This window comes from Thermobia domestica, chromosome 1 (assembly GCF_964235325.1).
Source record: "Thermobia domestica chromosome 1, izTheDome1.hap1.1, whole genome shotgun sequence".
Classification (NCBI taxonomy): domain Eukaryota; kingdom Metazoa; phylum Arthropoda; class Insecta; order Zygentoma; family Lepismatidae; genus Thermobia; species Thermobia domestica.
This window is the reverse complement of record NC_137454.1, coordinates 183,054,040-183,077,659: the sequence shown is the minus strand read 5'-3', so window position 1 is coordinate 183,077,659 and position 23,620 is coordinate 183,054,040. Positions and strand designations below refer to the sequence as shown.

At 35.8% G+C, this 23,620-nt stretch overlaps 1 protein-coding gene across 1 annotated transcript in view; it reads left to right on the top strand.

Annotated features, from left to right (window-relative positions):
- The window catches only part of LOC145666818 (sodium channel protein Nach-like), a 61,943-nt gene that overhangs the window by 20,573 nt on the left and 17,750 nt on the right, over window positions 1-23,620 (top strand). The window contains exons 4-6 of the mRNA XM_081734386.1: window positions 4,077-4,374; window positions 9,244-9,297; window positions 23,472-23,577. Of these exons, the coding sequence (XP_081590512.1) occupies window positions 4,077-4,374; window positions 9,244-9,297; window positions 23,472-23,577 (458 nt within the window). The remainder of the gene's footprint in view (window positions 1-4,076; window positions 4,375-9,243; window positions 9,298-23,471; window positions 23,578-23,620) is intronic.

Here is a 23,620-nt window from a genome sequence, read left to right as displayed (position 1 = left end):
TACGTTTCCACAAAAAAGTTCAGTTTAGCCACTTAATTGATAAGAAAATGTTTTTGTTTCGGTATACTTCAACTTCATACTCGTATAGTTATTTCATATATGGTGCAACAGAACATTCAGAATACCTATTATATTCTCTATACAACAAGTAATTGTTCAATGACATAGCGTGAACTGCATCTCTTTTACAATTATGAGTGTCACTGCTAGGAAAATTGAAATAGTCAATAGATACAGTTTAATACTTAATAATATATATCAGGTTCTTTAAAAAGTATTGGTCCTTTCAGGTCAGAATTGAGATACAGTTATCGATATTTGAAGATTAGTAGCATGAAGCCGCACAGTTTTGCGTGATCACGTTCTATCATTTTCACTGCAACATAACAATTCGGGTACCATTGAACTTCAGTTATACAGAGGTTGTTCAGCCTACGTTTGGCCGGTTTCATTCCCTCCTCCTCCCGGGCAGAATGGACTCACCCGACCTGGCTCGTGGCGTCCTGCAGTGTTGTGCAGTGGCTTCCTGCGAACGGAGTTGTTTTTCCGCGAGGACGACAATAACGCACGAAACAGGACCATTTTTGTGAGTGTTGTGTTAAATTTGTTTCCAAGTGTGTAAGTTTCCGCTCTGTGACCAAAATGCCGCCGAAACTAAGCCGGTTTTGGGAAGGTTACGTTGCGGTTCTTTATGACGCCCACTTTAGTGTTACTGTCATTAAAAAACAGTGCAAGAAGAATGGTTGCAACATCAGTTTAAGTGGAATAAAAAACGTTATTAAAAAGCAACGAAGTTCCACCATTTGGATCACCAACGAAGTTGCCTAGGAAGCGGGAATGCACCAAGGCCACCTCCACAATTCAGAGGAAACTACGCAGAATGGCAATGCAAGAAAATCCGCCAACAAAAAGGTGTATGGCTAATCGTCCTTACGTGTCTTTGGGGACAGTAAGCCGGACGTTACACCATCAACTCAAGCTGGAAAAAGTCATGAAAGCTCGCGGTCATCTTCTCACGGATGCCCACCAAAAGGAACGAAAGTGTAACGCCCAGAAGCTGTACGAACGGCATCTGGCAAAACAAAGGTGGATTTACGTCGTAACGCTCGATGAAGCATGGATTTACCTTTCCGACTGCGGCAAACCGAGAGCCATCATATACCGAGAGAAAGGCGCCAGGAACTTCAGAAGGTGGGTCCGTGTCTGTAAAGAATCCTTCCCAAAAGGGTTCATGGTCCTTACTGGCTACTGTTACCGAGGTAAACTGAAGATTCGTAGGGTGGCGAAGAACTGCAAAATAAATTCGCAGTGTTTTCAGGAGCAGATCATACGGCCGATCATACGGAAATGACGCCAATCTGGTGCGCATTCACATGGAAAAGGCCTCATCTCATACCTCACGATCGTCCCTTGCATTCTACAGGGAGATGGAGAAGGCAAGTGACATGTAGGTGGTACCTTTCAATGAGGTACCTATTAAATCTCCAAATGCAAGTCCTATGGACAATTGTGGATTTGAATTGCTGAAGCGGGCTTTGGGAAAACGACGTGTGACAACTGTGGAAGGAATTTGGAAAGCAGTGCAAAGGGAATGGGACATGATTCTCCTCCCAGTTGTTCAGAGAAGCCTATTGCAGTGGAAATTACGCTGTCGGGATATTGTTAGGAACCAAGGGAAACACATTGAGCACTTACGGACTTGGCGCCATGAATTCTTCTAAATTTTTAGGTATGTCGAAATATGGCCAAATGTAGACTGAACAACCTCTGTATTACTGGTTAACAAATTATGACATTTATTTTTACAAGCTGCACATCTAGTATCTCCAACTCTGAGTTATAAAATTATTTTAGAGCTGACTCGCTGAAATTCATATACCCTGAGATTTCTGACAGTGACACCATCTTATACGCAAAAGAATCAATACGTTTTATATAACCCTGATACTTTTCATATTCATTACATAAAATCATATATAATTTATTCCACCAGAACAGGTACCCACTCAAAAATTCGTAATATATTTGCTGTAATCATAGATTCGTAGGATTTTCCTTCTTAACCGCTCCTATAGTATATTTTCTTTTCGAGACGGAAATCAGCCAGGAACAAAAGCAACATTTACTTTCCGTCCCTATCTTCGTCCTAGCGACTATACTGCAATTTCATTATTAGAAGGTCTTCTACCTTTGTGTAGTAGTCTGTATCTAAAAATAATTTCCACGTCATGTGTATGGCAGCTTTTGCCCAGTCAACTGAAAGGAACAAAAACAGTAAGAAACTAGTTTTTATTCTAGGTCTAGTATACGATAGGCGTTAGACATATCCTGTGATAATTAATCTTTATGTGGTAATATGAAAAAACGGAAACAACGATTTCATTTATCTTATCACATCGGCTTGCCCACCTATAATGTGACTAAATTTGTTACAGCTCTGTGTCAGAGGTGAGTATTCTTCATCTGGCTCTCATAATGATCACGGCAGCGAATTGAAGCAAGTAATAATGTGTTCACACGTCAATTCGAACAACTAGTTAGAAATTGTCATTGAGATGTGAATTGAAACTCAAAAGTTTCTGGAACCATTTGTTTACGATTGAGAATTTTAGTTTTGTATTTCGATTTGGATTTTCGGAAATTTTCAACGAAATAAAGAACACTCATTACCATTTCGTTCTCCCGGTTAGACTAAACCTTTGTTAAAAACAATTAAATCTTTCAGTTTAATGATTGAGGCACCAGAAGGATGATGGAATAATTGGTAGAATAAAATTGCGAGTGGAAATAGGAGTAACCCAAGAAATTCTATGGATACGATGTCATCCACCGCAAATTAATTTGGTGGGATCCCCGCACCAGAAGTAAACGCTCTATCACAGAACTATCGTGACCGTTACCGGACCTTTGAAGTAATGTCACGGAAGTAGTCATTGACATGTTAAGGTGATACTTGTGCAAGACTAACTTATATTATAGCTGAGTGGTATTAACATCATTATGTTTTGCTGTATAAAGAAAACAAACGAAAACATACGAGGCAAGTTTTTTTAAGCAAGTCCGTTTACAAATAAAAAAAGTAAATTTTGTAATAATTTTAGTTTAAGCCTTATCTTAATTTACTTTTGTACATTGTTTCAACCAATATTAAGGCATAGTGGGCAAGTGCAGTCACTTTGAGGACAGAATGATAAAGGAAGTCTATCTCACGCGAAAGGAACAGTCTCGATAGAGACAATGGCTTCAGCTCATTCCTTTCTGGTCTGCCTTTTTCAAGATCAAGAAACAGACATTCAACAAAGCCATTTCTCGTATCCACAACAACAGCCAGTCAGGAGCCATCACCCCTCAGCCAATCAGAAGCCAACATTTTCCTCAGGCAATCGCAAGCCCCCATTCATAATTCTCCCCCTAAGTAGTGATCTATATGCATGCCCATATTTCCGGTATCTTATATCCTGTATATATATATCCTTTACTTTCCCACGCTGTTTTTCTTGCTTTTGGTTGTTGAGAGTGAACTAAAGTCTAAGTTAATGATGTATATTCCTGTTTCCTGCTAATTCTCACCTCTATCGTTCTTCTTTCTTCAATTTTGTTACCAAACTTTCCTTTCCGGTTCATTTTCCTGATATACATATTAGAGTCTTTCTTCACCTTTTAAGCAATTTCACATGGAATAAATTAAATAGAAGTCAAGGCATTAGAATAAATAAATACATTATAATAGGCTTTAACAAATCGGTTAATCGATGACAAAATATTATGATGTAACCATAGATATAATATTAAAACTGATTGTTTTAACTGTAAAGTTCTAATATGGTTAAAATGAAATTGAGCATTTAACATGAGCTACTCTTATATTGAAAATAGCTTTAGGCATCAGGAAATTGTAAGTCTCTTTATTTGATTAGAAAATTGTTTCTTAATCTAGGCGTTGCTAAGTGCATTTGGCTAGTTGCCTAGATTCAAAAATAATATTCTAATTACAAATGCAAGCTGATAATTTTTCATATTTTTCTTTTCGATTGGGGTCATTTTCAATTCTAATAAATATTTTTAACTTTTTATAGATCCTATCGTTCTCAAACTATGAGGTACCATTAGAACGAGGACTTGGAACATCCCACTTTGCTCGTCTTCCAGTAGTGAATGAAGATTTTTTAATTGAAGTTTTGGTAACAGAGGAAGTTGCAGATGACGACGTAAAGACTATTCCAATAGAGTCCAGAAAATGTAGATTTCCAGAAGAAAATGACACCATGTGGGCGTTTCCGTATTATAGCTACTCAGCCTGTATAACACAATGCAAAGTGGAACAGAAAATGAAATTGTGCCATTGTACTGACATGTTAATTGGAAATAAGAAAGGTATTATTTATATCAAACATATTTCCATAAAATCCCTTGAAACTTTAGGTTCAACATAATAATTTCACGTTCCAATTTAGGGCTATATAAATATTGTTTGTTTTAACGTAATATTTAAAGTAAAGCATTGTCCAGGGAAAAGGTCAGATTATATGGTAATAGTGACTCGGTTTCAGCTAGTCGAGTTCGCAAAAATTTGGCGATAATTTCAAAAATTAGCCGCGTCCCTAGAATACGTGGTGTGATATCATGATATCACATTGTTTTAGACCACATACCTGTTGATGATTCAAAATGAGCCCCACCCTTAACCTTATAAAGTCATTTAACAAGGATTTTTGAATCAGAGGTTATGGTGGTCTATTTCGTTCCCTCCTTTGAGTATAACATTACTAAAAATATTTCTTTGATATCCTACACGATGATTTATTACGTTATCCAAGACACGAGTAATACATGAATGCTCTTCATTTCTTTCTTTTTTAGAGGTAAAAAAAATGAAAGTTTTTGACCTCAGGGAGCTCCATTACAGGATTTCCTAACACAGGCAAAAGAAGTTTGTTAACCTCAAGGATATTTTTCATAGATGATTTATTACTTTATGAATATGTATAGAAGTCTAAAGCATGAGATACATTAACACAACCCTTGGAGGGTGATTGGTGGGTCAAATTTTACCCTACGCAATATGACGTCATTGAAGTTGGATTTTTTTAATTAGAGGTTATAATCTAGGGATACATAGCATCACCTTTGGTCTCTCTCGTTCCCTTTTATGGGTACAAAAATACTAAAAATATAAATTTCGAAGGTTTTTGAGCTCTTTAATTTTATTTTATTCTATTATGACTTGGTACAGAATCCAGGGTCGTTGTACATTAACGCTCCTCATTTCCTTCTCTTTTAAATATAGAAAATTACCAGAAATAGTAATTTTTGAGTTTGTGACTCCTTAGATAATGTTTCGTTACGTTATGAATCAGTATAGGGAACTGGACAGGAGTTCTTAATACAGGTTCACCATTAATTGGGACATTGTCATGGTATGTAAGTATATGATCATGCCTCGTAAAGATCATGTGAATAAAATTGGCAAAAAAGAATGTTATTTTGCAAAATAATATATAAATTGTGAAGGTTTTGACCTTTTTAATGAAGTTTAATTACATTATATAGATTAGTATAGACTTTTATTCTCTTTCGTAGGACAAGGTTACATGAACAAATACTTAAAAAATTTCTGGAGGGGTACCAATGTTTAAGGGGTAAAAGGTCAAGGTCAATTTTTGACGGAACGAAGGGTATGCTTTCCAGAACTAATTTCAGATTTTCATCACCTTTCATTTCTTTGGATGGGCATAAAATTGTCAAATATATAGTTTGGCAGGGTTTTTAACCTCATGCATTTTCTTTATTGTGTTATGTCGATGATATAAGCCCGCATTGTCTTCCATGTTACAGATCTTGGTCATAAATGGTGTACGATTACCGTGAGTTCATTCTAAGTGAAGGTTTACAGGACTTGGATATTAACTTAAATTCGTGTGGTATTTAGGATTTATGTTCTACATAGACATTATGTTGAGCTTTCAAATTTAGAGTTTGCTGGCACTTTATTCAAATGTAATGGGGATATGTATGCCCTAACGCACTTCTATTAAATTTTTGACAAGAGGGCACGACCAGAGCTAAAGAGCGTCTCACCCTTAGATTGCAGTACAGAGTAAATGGAGCGAGCCGTTGTCATATTTCTTCCGCCATGATTTCTTCTGAAGAAAGAACAAGAAAGACAAAGAGTGACTGAATCTGTAAATAAAGCCTTTCATAAATTCATATATTTTCATCCCTTTTGCCATTAGCAGGAATAGTCAATTTTCCCTTTTGTTCTTTCTTTCGTAAATAGTTCTTTCTGAATATCCTGTAGCTCTTGAGGTTTCTTCAATAGCAAAACCAACATCCGTACTTTGTACAAAATGTTTAAACACTTTCAGCATTCTTTGACGTTCTTCCATGCAACCTACCAACTGAACGTCTTTTCCGCACTTCACTCTCCATGACGAACAAATACAATACTATTACACACGATGCACCAAATATTTTAAATATTTCAACAATCTACAAATGTAATGGTGATAGAAACTCAATCTCCTAGGTCTCCATACTCACGTCTGACACCTCAGGCATACAATGTGTCTGGAAACAGAAGAAGAATGAAAACAAACCCTATTAAATTTATTCTAAACAAAAGGACAAGTTGTGACTTTAAATCACGTATATTGACAGCCAACAAGGTACAGATCGTTTGGCGAGGAAATAAAACCGAAGAGAATTATCAAATCCTCTGAAAATACATTTTGCTTCATAAAAAACATGGGGGAAAGAACAAAGAGACTTTTCATTCTGTTTTGTGAGCTCATGAACTTATTTGTTATGAATTATGCTATTTTTAATCATCACCTGCGTATCCAAAGTAAATAAGAGAAGTGATATTGCAAACAAAACCAACTTTTATAGTCAAAATTGTCAATATTCGAAAGAAAATTAGGAACCACGTGCGAATTGTAAATGAATCAATTACAAATACTAACAACTTTTTATTACCACCAGTGAGTGAGGAGTTTTATTATTAAAAGATATTGGCCTGTTTTTTCCTCTTTTATAGATATTGATCTTCTGAAGAAAGAGCTTGTTTTGTTTTAATATCAACAGCATTTTTGTTATTTATGTTATTCCTAACTGAATTACTATGCTGATTCACCCGCAATTGAAATTTGTCTTTCGTGGAAGAGGGACTCAAGGAAACTCAACGAGATATCTCAAGGAAAACGAGCGAAGTAAGTGAAACGTAAGATTGGAGATGACGCAATGTTTCTCGCAGGTGTAGTTCAGGATTCGATTTTACGATCATGCTTCCGGTAAACACTACAGGTCAAGAGGTATAATAGATCCTTTCTCGCATAGCATCTACATTGAATACTCATTGGTATAGCACGACACACTACATCTGTAACAAGCATCATAAGGAAAATAACATTGGCGAGATTTGTCGCTGCCTTTCTTCAGATTAGATGCGCGTGCTTTGGAAAGTTGACTATTAAGACTAAATAAAGAAAGATATCGACCTGAGAAATGTTTCCAAAATAACTTCAATCATTTCTCAATATTTTTCTCGCTTTACACCCACATCTAACCTAAAAAAAAGAAAAACATTTTTCCCGAGTCAACTTCTTAAATATTGGATTGCAATAGTATATTCACGTTTTCTTACGTTTTATTATTTATTTTAAAATTCAAAAAGTTTTTTGAATGCAAACTTTTCCAATATTAGCACTAAATATGGTGTTAATAGCTGTATCAGTTTCAACTCTCTATCTCTTATATTTCCGAACTCATCACGTTATATATTTAACGCTACATTAGAATTAGCCATTTGCAAGATTTCACCATTTCAACTTATTTCAATACTTGAAAATTCATCTTGATATCGGAAAAACAGATTATTTGATAGAGAATACAATGTTCTACAATAATCAATCCATATCTAGCAAAAAACTATTTATAAAATTCAGGCTAAGATTGGTAACGATGGCCATAAGGAAAAGCATTGCCATTTAGTCTTGTACTGCAATATAAGAGTAAGACGCTCTACATACGATTTATCAAAGTTTGCGGTCAGCTTCCTAGGCCTGGTATCAGCTCGTATGTTTAAAATTTTAGATTTGAATCTCAAATAACCTTGGCGTTTAAGTTTCAAACTCAAGATATTTTAGAGTCAGTAAGTGCAAAAAATTTCAGTGAATACAAAACCCTTGAAATTAAAAATATTTGATTATAAATATTTTCAAAAGAGATATGTTTCACGGTTAACCGCCAAACTTCAAGCAATCACAAAATTGACTTTCAATACACGAAGCGATAATACAGTGTGTTTATATTTCAATCTGTTGTGGAATATAGAAAACATCGATAGAAATTATTGCACTTTTAAAATTGCATACTTACGGGAAATTCTAAAAATGATGTTGCTTTCCTTATTTCTTTTAATAAACAGAAACTAGTTTTAGTAGTTGTAATCACAAGTACTTGCAGTTATAAAATTTTAATTAGTGTTGTAATCTGTAAGAATGTGAAACAGTTTCGGATATCATATTTCTGAAAATGGCATTATGATCTTTATGTCATTTGAAAGTCATGTACTTGATTTGAAAGTCATGTACTTGATGTCATATACTTAACTAAATACTTTTCGGTAAGAAAACATTAAGAAAACAGTCAATTTTTAATCACTTGTGACTTTAATCGTATCTATTCGAAATACCTCTTATCATGATTATAGTATTCTACGTTAAAGTATTGTGTATGCGCGTAGCTTTCTTCGTGTCACTAGCCATATTACTAATCTAGAGGTATCCGAAATTTCGACTTCGTGTACGTTTGTGATACTGTAGGGTCCTTAGTTTGTAAAACTGTTCTGATATTATAAGTTTTTGTTTAATGTGTAGTTTTAGACATTTGTACCGATTTGGGGTACTGTAAGTAAGTTTCATAACATTTGTGATGAATTGGAAATACTGTTAATGTGGTGATATTGTAGAATATGGCAAACAATGTCCTCCAGTCGATATTAAACTCGTACAGAACTAATGCCTTTTATCTATTAGTTGAAAAGCTGGAAGCTGTTTCAAGATAAATGGTCAACCCTGAATATTCTTTCTGTTTCCAAAATAATATCTCTATATGTAATTACTAGTTTCCATTTGGATATGCTATAGTACAAATATAATGATTGTGTAATACTACACACTTACTTATTTACTTCAAATATCTTACTTGATTTCATTCATTATAATATTATTTATTATTCCTTAGGACCTCAAGTTTTGTGTGACGATAATGGAAAGAAGTGTGTAGAATCAATCCAAGGTGAGTATAATACATTAATCAAATTTATGATGAGAATTTTTTTATCTACTATTTAATTGATACAGAAATAACCATAAGTCTTAGCCCCTTATATTATGATTAGTACCATAAATTTAAGATAAAGATAGAACTAGTGTAATGAACGGTCGGTTTTCATTCCAGCTTAGATAAACGTATTTCATATTTAAATTTGTTAACATACAATTACCATACTGAAAGAGAGCCAATAGTACCAATATTTCTACACTCAGGAAATTTCATAAAAGCATAAATATACGAACGTAATACAGTATTATGTAAACATATGCACACTTTTCTATCGATTAAATTATAAAAACGGATCATCGTTTACGGAATAACAGAGTGTCTATGTAGTTCCCTTATTTCGATCTTCGATGTTTCCAATCTTTTTGATTCCTTATTTCGTATTTCCAGACATGCATAAATACTCCATATGTTGAGAATAGATAAAAAAAATTAACGTTTATTTAGTCCTCAATAACTATATATTTTGCATTAGCTTAATTACAGTTTGAACAGATATGTTGTAAAATTTGGAGTAACCAATCTAAGATTATATAAATCGAAAATTAAAATCTTGGCGTTCGATCCCCAGTTCATGCTTTACTATATATCGTACTCTTCAAAAAACAACATCGTGAACGAAGTATCTACGAAGTTCCATGGTTCTTAGTTTGAATTTGATGAACATTATACACAACGTATGCATTAATAAGTGCATTTTCTTTTTTCTCTGATAATTTCATCATTTTTCTTTCAAGAGTAATTTTCCGTTGTCGTTGTAATGGAATGCTTCATATGTAATAAAACAAACAAGATAATAAAGTACGTGGTTTGAATCATTTCTTTACTGAATATTTAATGTCTACGAGAATAATTTTCATGATGCTAGATGAATCAGGTTGGTTAATAATTGCTCTAAATACGAAGTTTTAAAGATAAAGAAACAGATGAAGTTTTTTTTTTGTTTTTTTTTACACAATCATTCTATCCATACACCACGCTTTAGAACTGGATTCTTACAGTATGATGTGCTGTGTCAAATTATAGTCAAGAAAGTTCTGGCATTCAAATAAATATTTAAGTACAAATAACTGAAGGAATGCATCCACTGTCTCGGTATGATGTAAAAACAGGAATACAGAGGTTGTTCAGGCTACATTTCGCCAATTTCGACTTACCTAAAAATTTAGAAGAATCCATGGCGCCAGGTCCGTAAGTGCTTGATTTGTTTCCCTTGGTTTCTAACAATAGCCCGACAACGTAATTTCCACTGTAATGGGCTTCTCTGAAGAACTGGGAGGGGAATCTTGTCCCATTCCCTTTGCACAGCTTTCCAAAGTCCTTCCACAGTTGTCACACGCCGTTTTCCCAAAGCCCGCTTCAGCAATCCAAATCCACAATAGTCCATAGGACTTGAATCTGGAGATTTAACAGGCACCTCATTGAAAGGTATCACCTGTATACCACTTGCCTCCTCCATCTCCCTGTAGAATGCGAAGGGACGATCGTGAGGTATGTGATGAGGCCTATGTCAATGCCCACCAGATTGGCGTCATTTCCGTACATTGTTGGAATCCCATGCTCGTAGATCGGCCGCATGGTATGCTCCTGAAAATACTGCGAATTTATTTTGCAGTTCTTCGCCACCCTACGAATCTTCAGTTCACCTTGGTAACAGTAGCCAGTAACGACCATGAACCATTTTGGGAAGGATTCTTTACAGACACGGACCCACCTTCTGAAGTTCTTCGCGCCTTTCTCTCGGTACATGATGGTTCTCGGTTTGCCGCAGTCGGAAAGGTAAATCCATGCTTCATCGAGCGTTACGACGTACAACCACCTATGTTTTGCCAGATGGGATGGGGTTCGTACAGCTTCCGGGCGTTACAATTTTGTTCCTTTTGGTGGCATCTGTGAGAAGATGGCCGCGAGCTTTCATGACATTTCCCAGCTTGAGTTGATGGTGTAACGTCCGGCTCACAGTCCCCAAAGGAACGTCAAGACGATTAGCCATACACCAGTGTGTTGCCGAATTTTCTAGCATTGCCACTTTGCGTAGTTTCCTCTGAATGGTGGGAGGTGGTCTTGGTGCATTCTCGCTTTTTAGGCAACTTCGTTGGTTAGCCAAATGGTAGAGCTTCGTTGCTTTTTAATAACATTTTTTATTCCACTTAAACTGATGTTGCAACCATTCTTCTTGCACTGTTTTCTAATCACAGAAGCACTAAAGTGGGCGTCATGAAGAGTCGCAACATAGCCTTTCCAAAACCGAATTAGTTTGGGCGGCATTTTGGTTTCAGCGGAAACCCACACACTTGGAAAGAAATTTTACACAGCACTACAACAATGGTCCTGTTTTGTGCGTTATTTTCGTCCGCGGGGAAAAACAACTCCGTTTCCAGGAAGCCACTGCACAACATTGCAGGACGCCACAAGCCAGGTCGGGTGTGTCCATTCTGCCCGGGAGTGGGAAGGAACGAAATCGCCCAAACGTAGGCTGAAACACCTTTGTAGATTAAAAATTTTTATCAACTAATGTGATAATAATTGTAACATCAATCGTTCTTAAGATTGCAAGGAAGAACGAAAGACATGTTAAATATATGTTTTAGGAGAGATGTTAGTGGAAAAAACAAGTTATTTCTAGCTATTATATTAACAGATAAGATTCAGTTTAATCAACAATTTGGAAAATCTTCTGATTATTTAGATACAAAACTTAAAAGAAACGAGTTTTAACGCCGACAAATAGGAGCTCAATTCTGAATTGACTACTTAGCATTTCATAATCTTTCAGATGACAAAATAAGTTTTACAGTAAGGGCCTATCGTAATAAGCATGTGAAAACTGCCCCTTAGCATACCTGCGCCAACCTTACAGTATCGATTAACATTTATAACAAAATCAGTTTCCAAGCGTTTCAGCCTCCCAAGCACTTTTGGAGGGGTATTGGGAGGGGGGAAGGAAAATTGATTTTTTCTCCTGAATGGCTGAACCGATTTGCATGAAAAAAAAGATGTTAGGTGTTCTCAACAAGAGTAAAGTTGGAAAACATTTTTTTAAAATTTTTTGTGTTGAAAATTGTAGTCATTTTTTTTTAAATTTTCAAAAAAAAATTAGTGGAAGACTAACTGGGACACCCACAATTTATTGCCAGTTTTGTCTTGAGAGAGTCCCTAACAACATATATTGCTTTCAATATGTTTGCAAGTGTACCTCATAGTTAAAAAAGGCAAATGTACATAGGTCAGCATCTATGTGGTATATGTATAATACACACTGTACACCACTAGAATAACCAACTTCTTTGAATGGGGGATGAAGTTGTTATAACATTGGAATCTTATGATAACAGGTACTTTTTGTCCTAATGGTAATTGGTCTCTCAGGTTGAAGGGGGTTCTCGACCCTGTTCGCACCTTCCTTGTCTACGCCACTGCTGTACATCAACTGAAATTGTACATTCCCGCATTTCGTGTTAATTTTGTACATAATCAATGTTCTGTGATATGTTTAGATCTTTGTTTAGTAATTGTTCTTGTTTTGTAACAGTTGGTTAATAATATGACTGTTGTTAATAGGTATTCATGTGTTTAGTTTGTTTCGATGGTATTACTATATATGTGTGTTTAATATGATCAAATAAAGAATGAATTAAAGAGAATAACCCTTATCGCTGTTTTCGGCCACTACTGGAACAATTTCGGTTTTCGTGAACAGAACTGTAAGCTGCTCTTCTCACGTTGCTGATATTGTGTATTATTTATCATATGCGAGATACTTATTGAAAATCATTCGACCAGCTTAAATACTTACAAGGGGCATCACCCAATTGTCCGTCTCGGATTTCAATGATTTTTTTCTGATAGAGGACATTTATGTATTATTTGTTATGACAGAAATTGTGCCATGGTGTATATTTTCTATTTTTCTATAATTTTTAAGAGTTGTGATGTGGCTATTAGAGATTACTGCAGAAGTCCCTTATCACCCTTTGTAAATGGAGTGTTAATGAAAAAACAACCATGTAGATACATATAAGTCCTAGGAGGAAGTCGTATGATCTTGACGGCAGACATCTCGAAATCCGCCATTTTGAATTAAGGTCAAGTTTTTAAAATGGAAATAGGGTAATGCGATACATCATTTCGAGCTAGAATTTATTCAGGGAAACAATGGTGAACTTAGTTTTAAGATACGCCTATTTGCGGAAAAGTTACAGCCATATTAATTGTTTATACTTAACTCCGCTCCTAACTCGCGTATTAATGATAAAAAGTGGATAAAAGCTTTGGTAATACATATTATGCCTAGAGAGAAGTGATACGATAAAGATATCCTTCACGGCAGCCATCTTGAAATCCGCCATTTTGAGTTAAAATGAAGTTTTGGAAAAATGAAAACCATAGGATGTGACACCTCATTTTAATAGCAAATTTTCCCAAAAAGCCAATAGTATGCTTATTTTTGTTATATAGTCAACCATTATGAATTTAGGACTGTTTCTAATGTGCATCAAACGTCTATTATTCGATCTTTCAAATTGGCAACACTCCTAATTTTCACCGCATGTTTTAAGATTCTAACCGGCACTTTCCAATTGTTGCCTGGCTCATGTTTTCTAAATTAATTACATTTTTTTAAGAGTTGCGATTTGTCAAATTTATGAATAGTGTTGGGATACGCATATAGCAATCTTTCTGAATTTTGAAAACTTGCCATGTAATTATTTATTTGCTGTGCCATGTAATTATTTATTTTCTATACCTGCCCTTCAAAAACTCGTTTAATGACATAGATCATCGCACAACAAAACAACTCCATTCAGGTAATACCGAAGACGTAACTTGTAATGGGTAGTAGATGAGACGAGAAATCAAATGAAAAATTCACTTCAAAAACGAAAACGAAGCATGACTGTTGTGTAAATCAATGGTCTTTTGTTTTGTTTTGTATTTATTTCTTTGTTTTCTATGGCAATTTTTTAGCCAGTCAGATAAAAAAGTCATTCGTTTTGTAGTGATTGTTGTCGATGGTTTATGTTTGTAAGATTTATAACACTGGTCGGCATGAAAATCCTCCCACGAGGATGAGAGGGTGTACCGGATAGATTACGAGAAACTGATTACGAATATCTCATCGAGAACGTTCCTGCACGTATTTTTTTTCTTTCTTGCGGGGTGCTGTTACCACAATTGACAGAAAAATCGTATTTTTCGTATTTAAGATGCGGTTTCCGTGTTTGTAGTCCATAATTCTGAATTTTTACGAAGGTGAATGGGTGTACCGAAGAGATTACGAGAAACTGATTACGAATATCTGATCGAGAAAGTTCCAGCACGTAAGTTTTTTTTCGGGTTGCTGTTACCATAATTGACAGAAAAATCGTATTTTTCGTATTTAATATGTGATTTCCGTATTTGGAGTGCATAATTTTGAATTTTTGTCTTAATCCAAGAACTGTTACCCCGGAAACGTACTTCCCCCCTTGCGTTGCAAAGATGTATTGTCTTTCCACACTTCATACACTAAAACTTAGGCGTTATGACGGAGAAAGGTTTCGTAATCAACTTGCGATCATTCGTCGGCTCCCTTTTGTCTATACGACAGACAGATTGTTGAAAAAAGGCGTGAAGACATTCCCACGTTGTCGTGTGAAACAAATATTTCAGTTTCGAGTTGATCTTCGTGTTAGAAGATTGTATTACACTGTGTCTCTGTATACCTTAGGTGAAAAATATTTCTGCGTGAAATATTGACGTTTGTGTTAAACGAACATGCCGAGAACTTGCAACAATTCGACAGATTCATTCTGCTACATATGTGGGGAAGTGATATTCAAGGGACAAAGTAGGCCATTATCACCGTTCGTGAAGACAGTCAACCATCTGTACTTCGGGTGTAAAATCGGCAACCAGGATCGCGTTTAGGCCCCGAAACAAAGTTGTAACTCGTGTGCGCGTACTGTCACAGGATGGTTGAAACGTACACATAAATCGATGCCGTTCGCAATACCTATGGTTTTGCGCGAGCCCCGTGATCATGTTTCAGACTATTACTTCTGCCGGACTAATATAAAAGGTTTCTCAGAAAACCGAAGCATAAAATACAGTATCCTAACTTGGATTCTGCTAGGAGATATGTGAAACATGATGTTTGTCTGCCTGTACCCGTAGCACCAGACTCATACACCCTGTGCAGTGTTTCATCCGATGAAGAACCTGCTGCTTGTGAGGATGTTGAACAACCTTCGGGTACACAGTCAGATCCCAATTACGCTCCAGTTCCTGACACTAATGAACCACATGTGATAAGTCAGGAAGAGTTGAATGATCTGATCAGAGACTTAAACCTTCCCAAGTCTAAGGACCTGTTACTTGCATACGACTTCAACAATGGAATCTATTAAACCAAGATGTGAATATATCGATGTATAGGAAAAGAGAGGTGAGCCTAGTTCCTAATTTTACAAAGGATGGTGATTTGGTGTATTGTAGTGACATTCCATCGCTTATGGGACAACTGAAGTTGAACTTCAACATTGAAGATTGGAGGCTATTCGTAGATTCCTCTAGGATAAGTCTCAAGGCAGTGTAACTACACAATGACAATGAAAAGCCAGCCATCCCTATTGCTCATGATGTACACATGAAAGAAACATACGAGAACATGGGAAACCTATTGCAGAAAAAAAGTACGAACAGTTCCAGTGGTCTGTATGCGCTGACCTAAAGGTTATTGCCATCCTCACCGGTTTACAAGGAGGTTACACAAAGCACTGCTGCTTCTTGTGTCATTGGGATAGTCGAGCCAAAGATCAGTACACCATCACAAAATGGCCGCCAAGCAAGCAACTGGTCCCAGGGGAGATGACGTGGCTAATGAACGTCTTGTGGATCCCCAGAAAATATTCTTACCACCTCTTCATATCAAATTAGGGCTCATGGAAGTGTTCGTCAAGGCCCTGAACCGGGATTGTGAAGCATTTAATCACCTCAGCAAACTATTCCCAAGACTCAGCGAGGCCAAGGTGAAAGAAGGTGCTTTTACGGAACCTCAAATCAGAGATTTTTTAAGGATACTACATTTCCTTCTAAGCTTAGTGAAGTGGAAAGTGAGGCTTGGGAGGCCTTTCGAGAAGTGTGCAGTAACTTTCTAGGGAATCATAAGTCACCTCATTACAAAAACATTTGGGGCAGGTTAATTACTTCATTTCGTAACAGGGGATGTAATATGTCCCTAAAGTTACACTTCCTGCATTGCCACCTGGACTTCTTCCCTGAAATGTACAACTTGGGGAAGGTCTCTGGCGAACAGGGGGAGAGGTTTCACCAGCAAATAGCTACCATGGGGAGGCGCTACAGTGGTAAATAAGTGTGAATATGTTGACAGACTTCTGTTGGAATGTGACACGCGAGACACCCTGTAGTGATTATAAGAGGAGTAGGAAAACCAAGTGACACATAAGTGTTTAACTTTTTATGCAATTTTATCTCCATAATTTATATTGATATTTAAATTATAACGTGCAAATTATTATGGGTGGAAAATAGCATCTTTGGGCGGATATTGAAACACCCCCCTCCTCCCTGAAAACTGGTACGTCGTGGAGGAAAACGGGTTACGGATTCGAACTCAGGAGCTCGAAACCTATAGGAAACACCTATTTTTGTTCGTGGGAGCGAAAAAAGTTTCATTTTGCTGACCACTGTAATCAGTATTGATCGGGAACACCTCTTTTAGTTACACCTGTTTATAAACAAGTTACCTGTTTTCATATTATGTTCATGGTACAAAGTGTGTTTTGAACAGTCATATTATACCTTTTTGAAGGATCATTGCTGCTCTTCCTTTAACCTGATAGAGCCTGAATTTTTTGGGGTGCAGTTTTCTGTTAATTTGTACATGAATATGTTAATTGGGCTTCATACATCACAAAAATACCATTGCATCTCAGAAAATAATTTTTGGTGTCCATATATATGGTGTGTCCATATGGTCACACTAGGCCTTCGTGATATATAAATGCAATAAATAACATTACAGTACGGTTCGAAAACTATATTTGCCTTATTCTCATTAAAACTTATTCCCATTATCGTGGGTAAATGACAACTATAGTGTGTTTAATACTTCCTAGTGTGAAAATTAAGAACACAAGGAACAGAAAGGCCAACATCACATTTTACACATGCTGTACGTCTCACTGATGAACAAATTTCTCCAGCACATCTTTTATTGCCAATAACAGGAATAACTAAGTAACCAATGCCACCAAATCTTACTGAATCTTGTATTCTGTTTCCAGAGAAACTCAGTCTGGATACAACTGGACGTCCAGCACCTCTTGGAGACGAACCAAATGCAAGTAAATAGTATTGAGCAATTTCTCTTCTGAATTCTAGTTGATTCAAAGTTGAACCAGCATTGAGAGATATCTGCCATGCATTCTGAATTGATACATCTAACAGCCAAGTGAAGATTGACCACCACCATTTCTTTCCCCTAATACCAATTCTGTAGTCCTTTATGTTCCTATCCATTTGATCTGTGCTCCCCCATAAACGTATTGTATTCTCCGATCAAACGAGGACGAGTTGCTGTGATTTCTTATTGGCTGACCTGGAATATATTTTTACATTTACTAGTGGGAAAACACCATGAACTGTGGATGCGGCTGTGACTACTGAATTGTCATGCCATCTTGAAATAACTACACCACCTTCACTGCCTTTATGTTCATAGTAACCTCCTTTCTGCTTCTTGAATTCAGATGACATTGAGAAATTGCATTCTTTGGGACCCCTGTTTTCACGTATAGTACCAGTTCCAGTATATCCATTAGACTTTAGGTGTAACAGAGGTGGCATGTTTGTAAAAAGATTGTCGAAATAGAAACTGAATGGTAATTTTTAAACGTTATTTGGGAAATCATCTATCATATATAGCAGAGAAGCGGATGCTTCTTCCAAATTTTTGTTCATATTCTGCAATGCATTGCAGATTTTTGTCTTGGTACACATCAAAGTTGACTAGGTATCCATTTGGGCTCTTCAGGCACCAAACCTTGTACGCGAAACGCATAGGTTTCCCTTTTATAAATTGTTTACAACCATGTCTGCCATAATATGCTATCATTGCTTCATCAAAATTTAACGCCTGCGTTGGAACAAAATGTTTCATGCAATTACTTTTCAATTTATTCATTAGAGACCGTAGTTTCCAAAGTTTATCTGATTCACACACTTTGTTGTTCTTTGCAAAATGCAAAAATCTCATTATCTGAATAAACATATCCCTTCTAATTGCATTGTATACCATTAAACTTCTCATATCAGTCCCAGAATCCCAATAATATCTTTTGCGCGAAAGTGTGTTATACCCTGACACAAACAAAACACCCAAGAATAATTTCAAATATTCTTTAGAGACATTCGGATCTGGCATGTTTTTAAACAGAGCATATTTCAGGATTTCACATATGGCTAAATCGAATATATCTTCATCAATGAAAAGTTCAAAAAGTTAAACAGTCCCTATATTTGGAATAATCTCCCTCGGGGAATTCAGGCAGCGAATTTTTGATACAGTTTTGTGTCCAGTTTCTCCTGTTGTTACATTGATTCCGCTTCCGTTTCTTTGAAATATTACTTTCCTCCTCTATGTTTTCACTCCCATGTTCCAGATTTTCTCCCTCTTTCTCCCCATCAGTCCCTCCCAAACGCATGTCGCTGGAGAATACTACTTCTGCCAAAGCATTGAGCTGTTTCCCGCTGGCCAACACCTGTACATTGTTGTTAACATATTCCCAATTATTATGTGTTTTGATTCAGAAAAAAGTCAGGTGTTCAGGTAAATAGTGTATTGTGTTCAAAAACAAATATGTATGTTGTGCAGAGCCATGTATCATTCATGTTACCACATGGTCACGCTAGGCTTTCGTAGTAGCATTAAGGCTTGGTAAATCTTAATTTTTCCGTCCTAATAGAAACTGTTCCTTCGTATTTCCAGGTACTTAACAGTGCATGAAGTATTGGAAGAACTTCAGAAACCAGATGAAATTGGCCATGGAGAATCCTCGTCAGATAAAACATTCGATCCTGGAGGCTCAATAAATATACACTCTATTTCTCCATGGCCAATTTCATCTGGTTTCTGAAGTTCTTCCAATACTTCATGCACTGTTAAGTACCTGGAAATGCGAAGGAACAGTTATCTTAGGACGGTAAAATTAAGATTTACCAAGCCTTAATGCTACTACGAAAGCCTAGCGTGACCATGTGGTAATATGAATGATACATGGCTCTGCACAACGTACATGTGTGCTTTTTAACACAATACACTATTTAGCTCAACACCTGGCTTCCTTCTGAATCAAAACACACAATAATTGGGAATATGTTAACAACAATGTACAGATCAAATTAATTCTTATCTTTTACTATGTCACATTGTTGCAACTCTAGAAGCAGAAAGATTTTCAGATGCATGTAACTCCACACTAAACCAAGAAATCTCAAGATTGATACTAAAATAGTGTCAAACACATCATTAGCTGAGAGTTGACAGCGCTATATGTGAGTCTTGGTAAACTAACCAGAGGAAAACAATACAAAAATCGTCGCGCGCAATGTGACCGTATGGTAACGCAAAAATAAACCAGGTTAAAGTTGTATTATTAAAACTACTTTATTGTTTGTCGTTTGCGCAACCTGTAGGCTACATTTCTTGATATTTTTGTGCTCGTACGAGTATAACACCAATTTTTTTTCTTTTTAATTTCATTTGTATTTCTTTACGTCACATACGTCTATAGGTTCCTCATGTATTCTGGTTTAAAATAAATAATTACATTGCAAGTCTTCAAAATTCAGAAAGATTGTTGGATGCTTATCTCTACACTATTCAAGAACTGACAAATCGAAACTCGTAAAGGATGTAATAAATTTAGAAAACATGAGCCATGGCAACAATTGCAAAGTGCCAGTTGGAAACTTAAAACATGCGGTGAAAATTAAGTGTTGCCAATTTGAAAGATCGAATAATGGACGTTTGGTGCACATTAGAAGCAGCCCTAAATTCATAGTAGTTAACTATAGAACAAAAATAAGCATACTATTGGCTTTTAGGGAAAATTTATTATTAAAATGAGGTGTCACATGCTATGGTTTTCATTTTTTCAAAACTTCACTTTAATTCAAAATGGCGGATTTCAAGATGGCTGCCGTCAAGGATACCTTTATCGAATCACTTCCCTCTAGGCATAATATGTATAACCAAAGCTTTTGTCCACTTACTATCATTAATACGCGGGTTAGGAGCGGAGGTAAGAGACTTACGCACATATTAAGTATACACAATTAATATGCCTGTAACTTTTCCCCAAATGCGCGTATCTTAAAACTAACTTCACCATTGTTTTCCTGAATAAATTCTAGCTCGAAGTGATGTATCGCTTACCCAATTCCCATTTCAAAAACTTGACCTTAATTCAAAATGGCGGAATTCGAGATGGCTACCCTTAAGGTCATACCTACCATACGACGTCCCCATAGACCTTATATGCATCTACATGGTTGTTTTTTCATTAACACTCCGTTTACAAAGGGTAGTAAGGGCCTCCTGCAGTAATCTCTAATAACCACATTACATTCTTAAAAATTATAGAAAAATAGAAAACATACACCATGGCAAAAATTTCTGTCATAACAAATAATACATAAATGTCCTCTATCAGCAAAAAAAAAATCATTGAAATCTGAGCCGGACAATTGGGTCAGTAAAATGGTCACGAAAACCGAATTTTTTCCAGTAGTGGACGAAAACAATGATGAGGATTAATTTCTTTGAATTCATTCTTTATTTGATCATATTAAACACACATATAGCGCCTACAGTAATACCATCGAAACAAACTAAACACATAAATACCTATTAACAACAGCCATATTATTAACCAACTGTTACAAAACAAGAACAATTACTAAACAAAGATCTATATATATCACAGAACATTGATTATGTGCAAAATTAACACGAAATGCGGGAATGTATAATCTCAGTTGATGTACACCAGTTGCATAGCCAAGGGATCCTCAGAGACCAATTACCATTAAGACAAAAAATACTTGTTATCATAAGATTCCAATGTTATAACAACTTCATCCCCCATTCAAAGGTATTGGTTATCCTAGTGGTGTACAGTGTGTATCATACGTATACCTCATAGATGCTGACCTATGTACATTTGCCTTTTTAACTATGAGGTACACTTGCAAACAAAATGAAAACAATATATGTTGTTAGGGACCCCTCTCAAGACAAAACTGGCAATAAATTGTGGGTGTCCCAGTTAGTCTTCCACTAAAAAATTCTTTTTGAAAATTAAAAAAAAAGTACTTCAATTTTCAACAACAAAAGCTTCAAAAAAAATATTTTCCGACTTTTCTCTTGTTGAGAACACCTAACATCTTTTTTTTTCATGCAAATCGATTCAGGCGTTCAGGAGAAAATAATAATTTCAATTTTCGTTTTCCCCTTCTAACACCCCTCCAAAAGCACTTGGAGGGCTGGAACGTTTGGAAACTGAGTTTCTCATAAATGTTAATCGATACTATAAATTTGGTGCAGATATGCTTTGGGGCAGTTTTCACATGCTTATTCCGATAGACCCTTTTAGGGTGTGTGTTATTGTTTGCATTACATGTAATTCAGAAGATGAAAGTAAGTAAATACCGAAGTATGATGTATGTGATTCAGCGTGTATAGCACTTTGACAGTGTAATGTCCCTGATATTATCTGCCAGATGGCCCATAAATCATTACATACAGTGGTTTAGCAGTTAACTACTCAGGTGAAAAGAGTTAAACTTATTTTCCTTTCTGATCTGACAGGCTCAAATTGTTTCTTTCGCGAATATTGTCCTTATTTTCTTTCCTAAATTCAGGTCTAAGTCAGTACTCTTCTGTTTGTTTCTCCTATTACAAAATTACCGATATAACGGAAGTCGTTGAACTATTAATTGCAAATCTGTTGAAACGTTTCTGGTATCACGTTGAAAATTATGAGAGTAGATAAGATTTATCCCGAGGACAATGAATTTATCTTCCTCTCTGTTTTCATCCCCAAATATGTAATGTAAACATTCTTTATTTGATACAAAATAGTGCACTGAAAATAACGGTCACTTTCTTCTTGCATATCATCACATTTATGTATTTTGTTAAGAGAAAAGTTTGTCTCTGATCTTTACGTGATCGCTATGTTCCAATTGATTTTTACATATCTTGCTTTCAATATCTTCGTTTGTTTCCTCCCAGCAGTTTCCAAGACTCTGAGCAATCGCGTTGATATTTAATCTTTGTCTTGGCGTTTAGAAGTAAATTGTAATCTCTCTCACACTTGAACATGTACTTGTATAGTTTCATGTATTTCATAGAAAGACACAATGTTATTCTTATTTAAAGATGGGCTAACCGCAGAACATATCGCCTTCGCTAGGGCCAGCGGCATATGTTGTATCGTTTTGGAAGTCGTATATGCAAAACAAAACTTATAAAACCAAAACTAGAAAATGTGTGAGTTATAATATTGGTTATCGTCCTATTTCGAACACTGTCATAAACCACCAAGTGAAAACTTGAATAATGAAATTAATACTCCTTTCCCTAATCAAGAGAAGATAATATGCCATGTGGCTTAAGTCTGTGCAATGGGAAAGCTCATGCACCAACTATGTTAGATTTAGTTTTAGATGGTATGTTTGGATATAACTTGAATACAAAATATAGGAAGAGCTGTATAATTAATGTTGCTGATTTTCCTATTTTATTATTCTGCTTATATTATTCATAATACACTTTCACATTATCCATCTAACTACTTTCTAAGATTTGCAACACCACATGGAAACGTACGTATATCCTATTGAGCATTGGGAAATCTTTGTGATTATTTTCTTATTGTATGTTGTAATGAAATATAACCATCATAGTTTTTCTATTTTGTTTATTTCTTTCAAAGACGCTATTGCATCAATTTATACAATGATATTGAAATATTATATTTATGCAAAAATATTGGAATAGTATATTGAGGAAAATTGTATTTTTAAAATATATTTTAAACTGTAGTATCAAATTATTTTAGATCAATTGGAACCAGTAAACACTTTTGCACCGAAGGATCATGGATTGAATTGCAAGTGCAAAGTATCATGCCTTCAGCAAGGTTTTACGCCTGTCTTTTCAAGAAGGTAAATATGGAAGTTTCTAGGAGAGTCAATATTTTAGGCTATA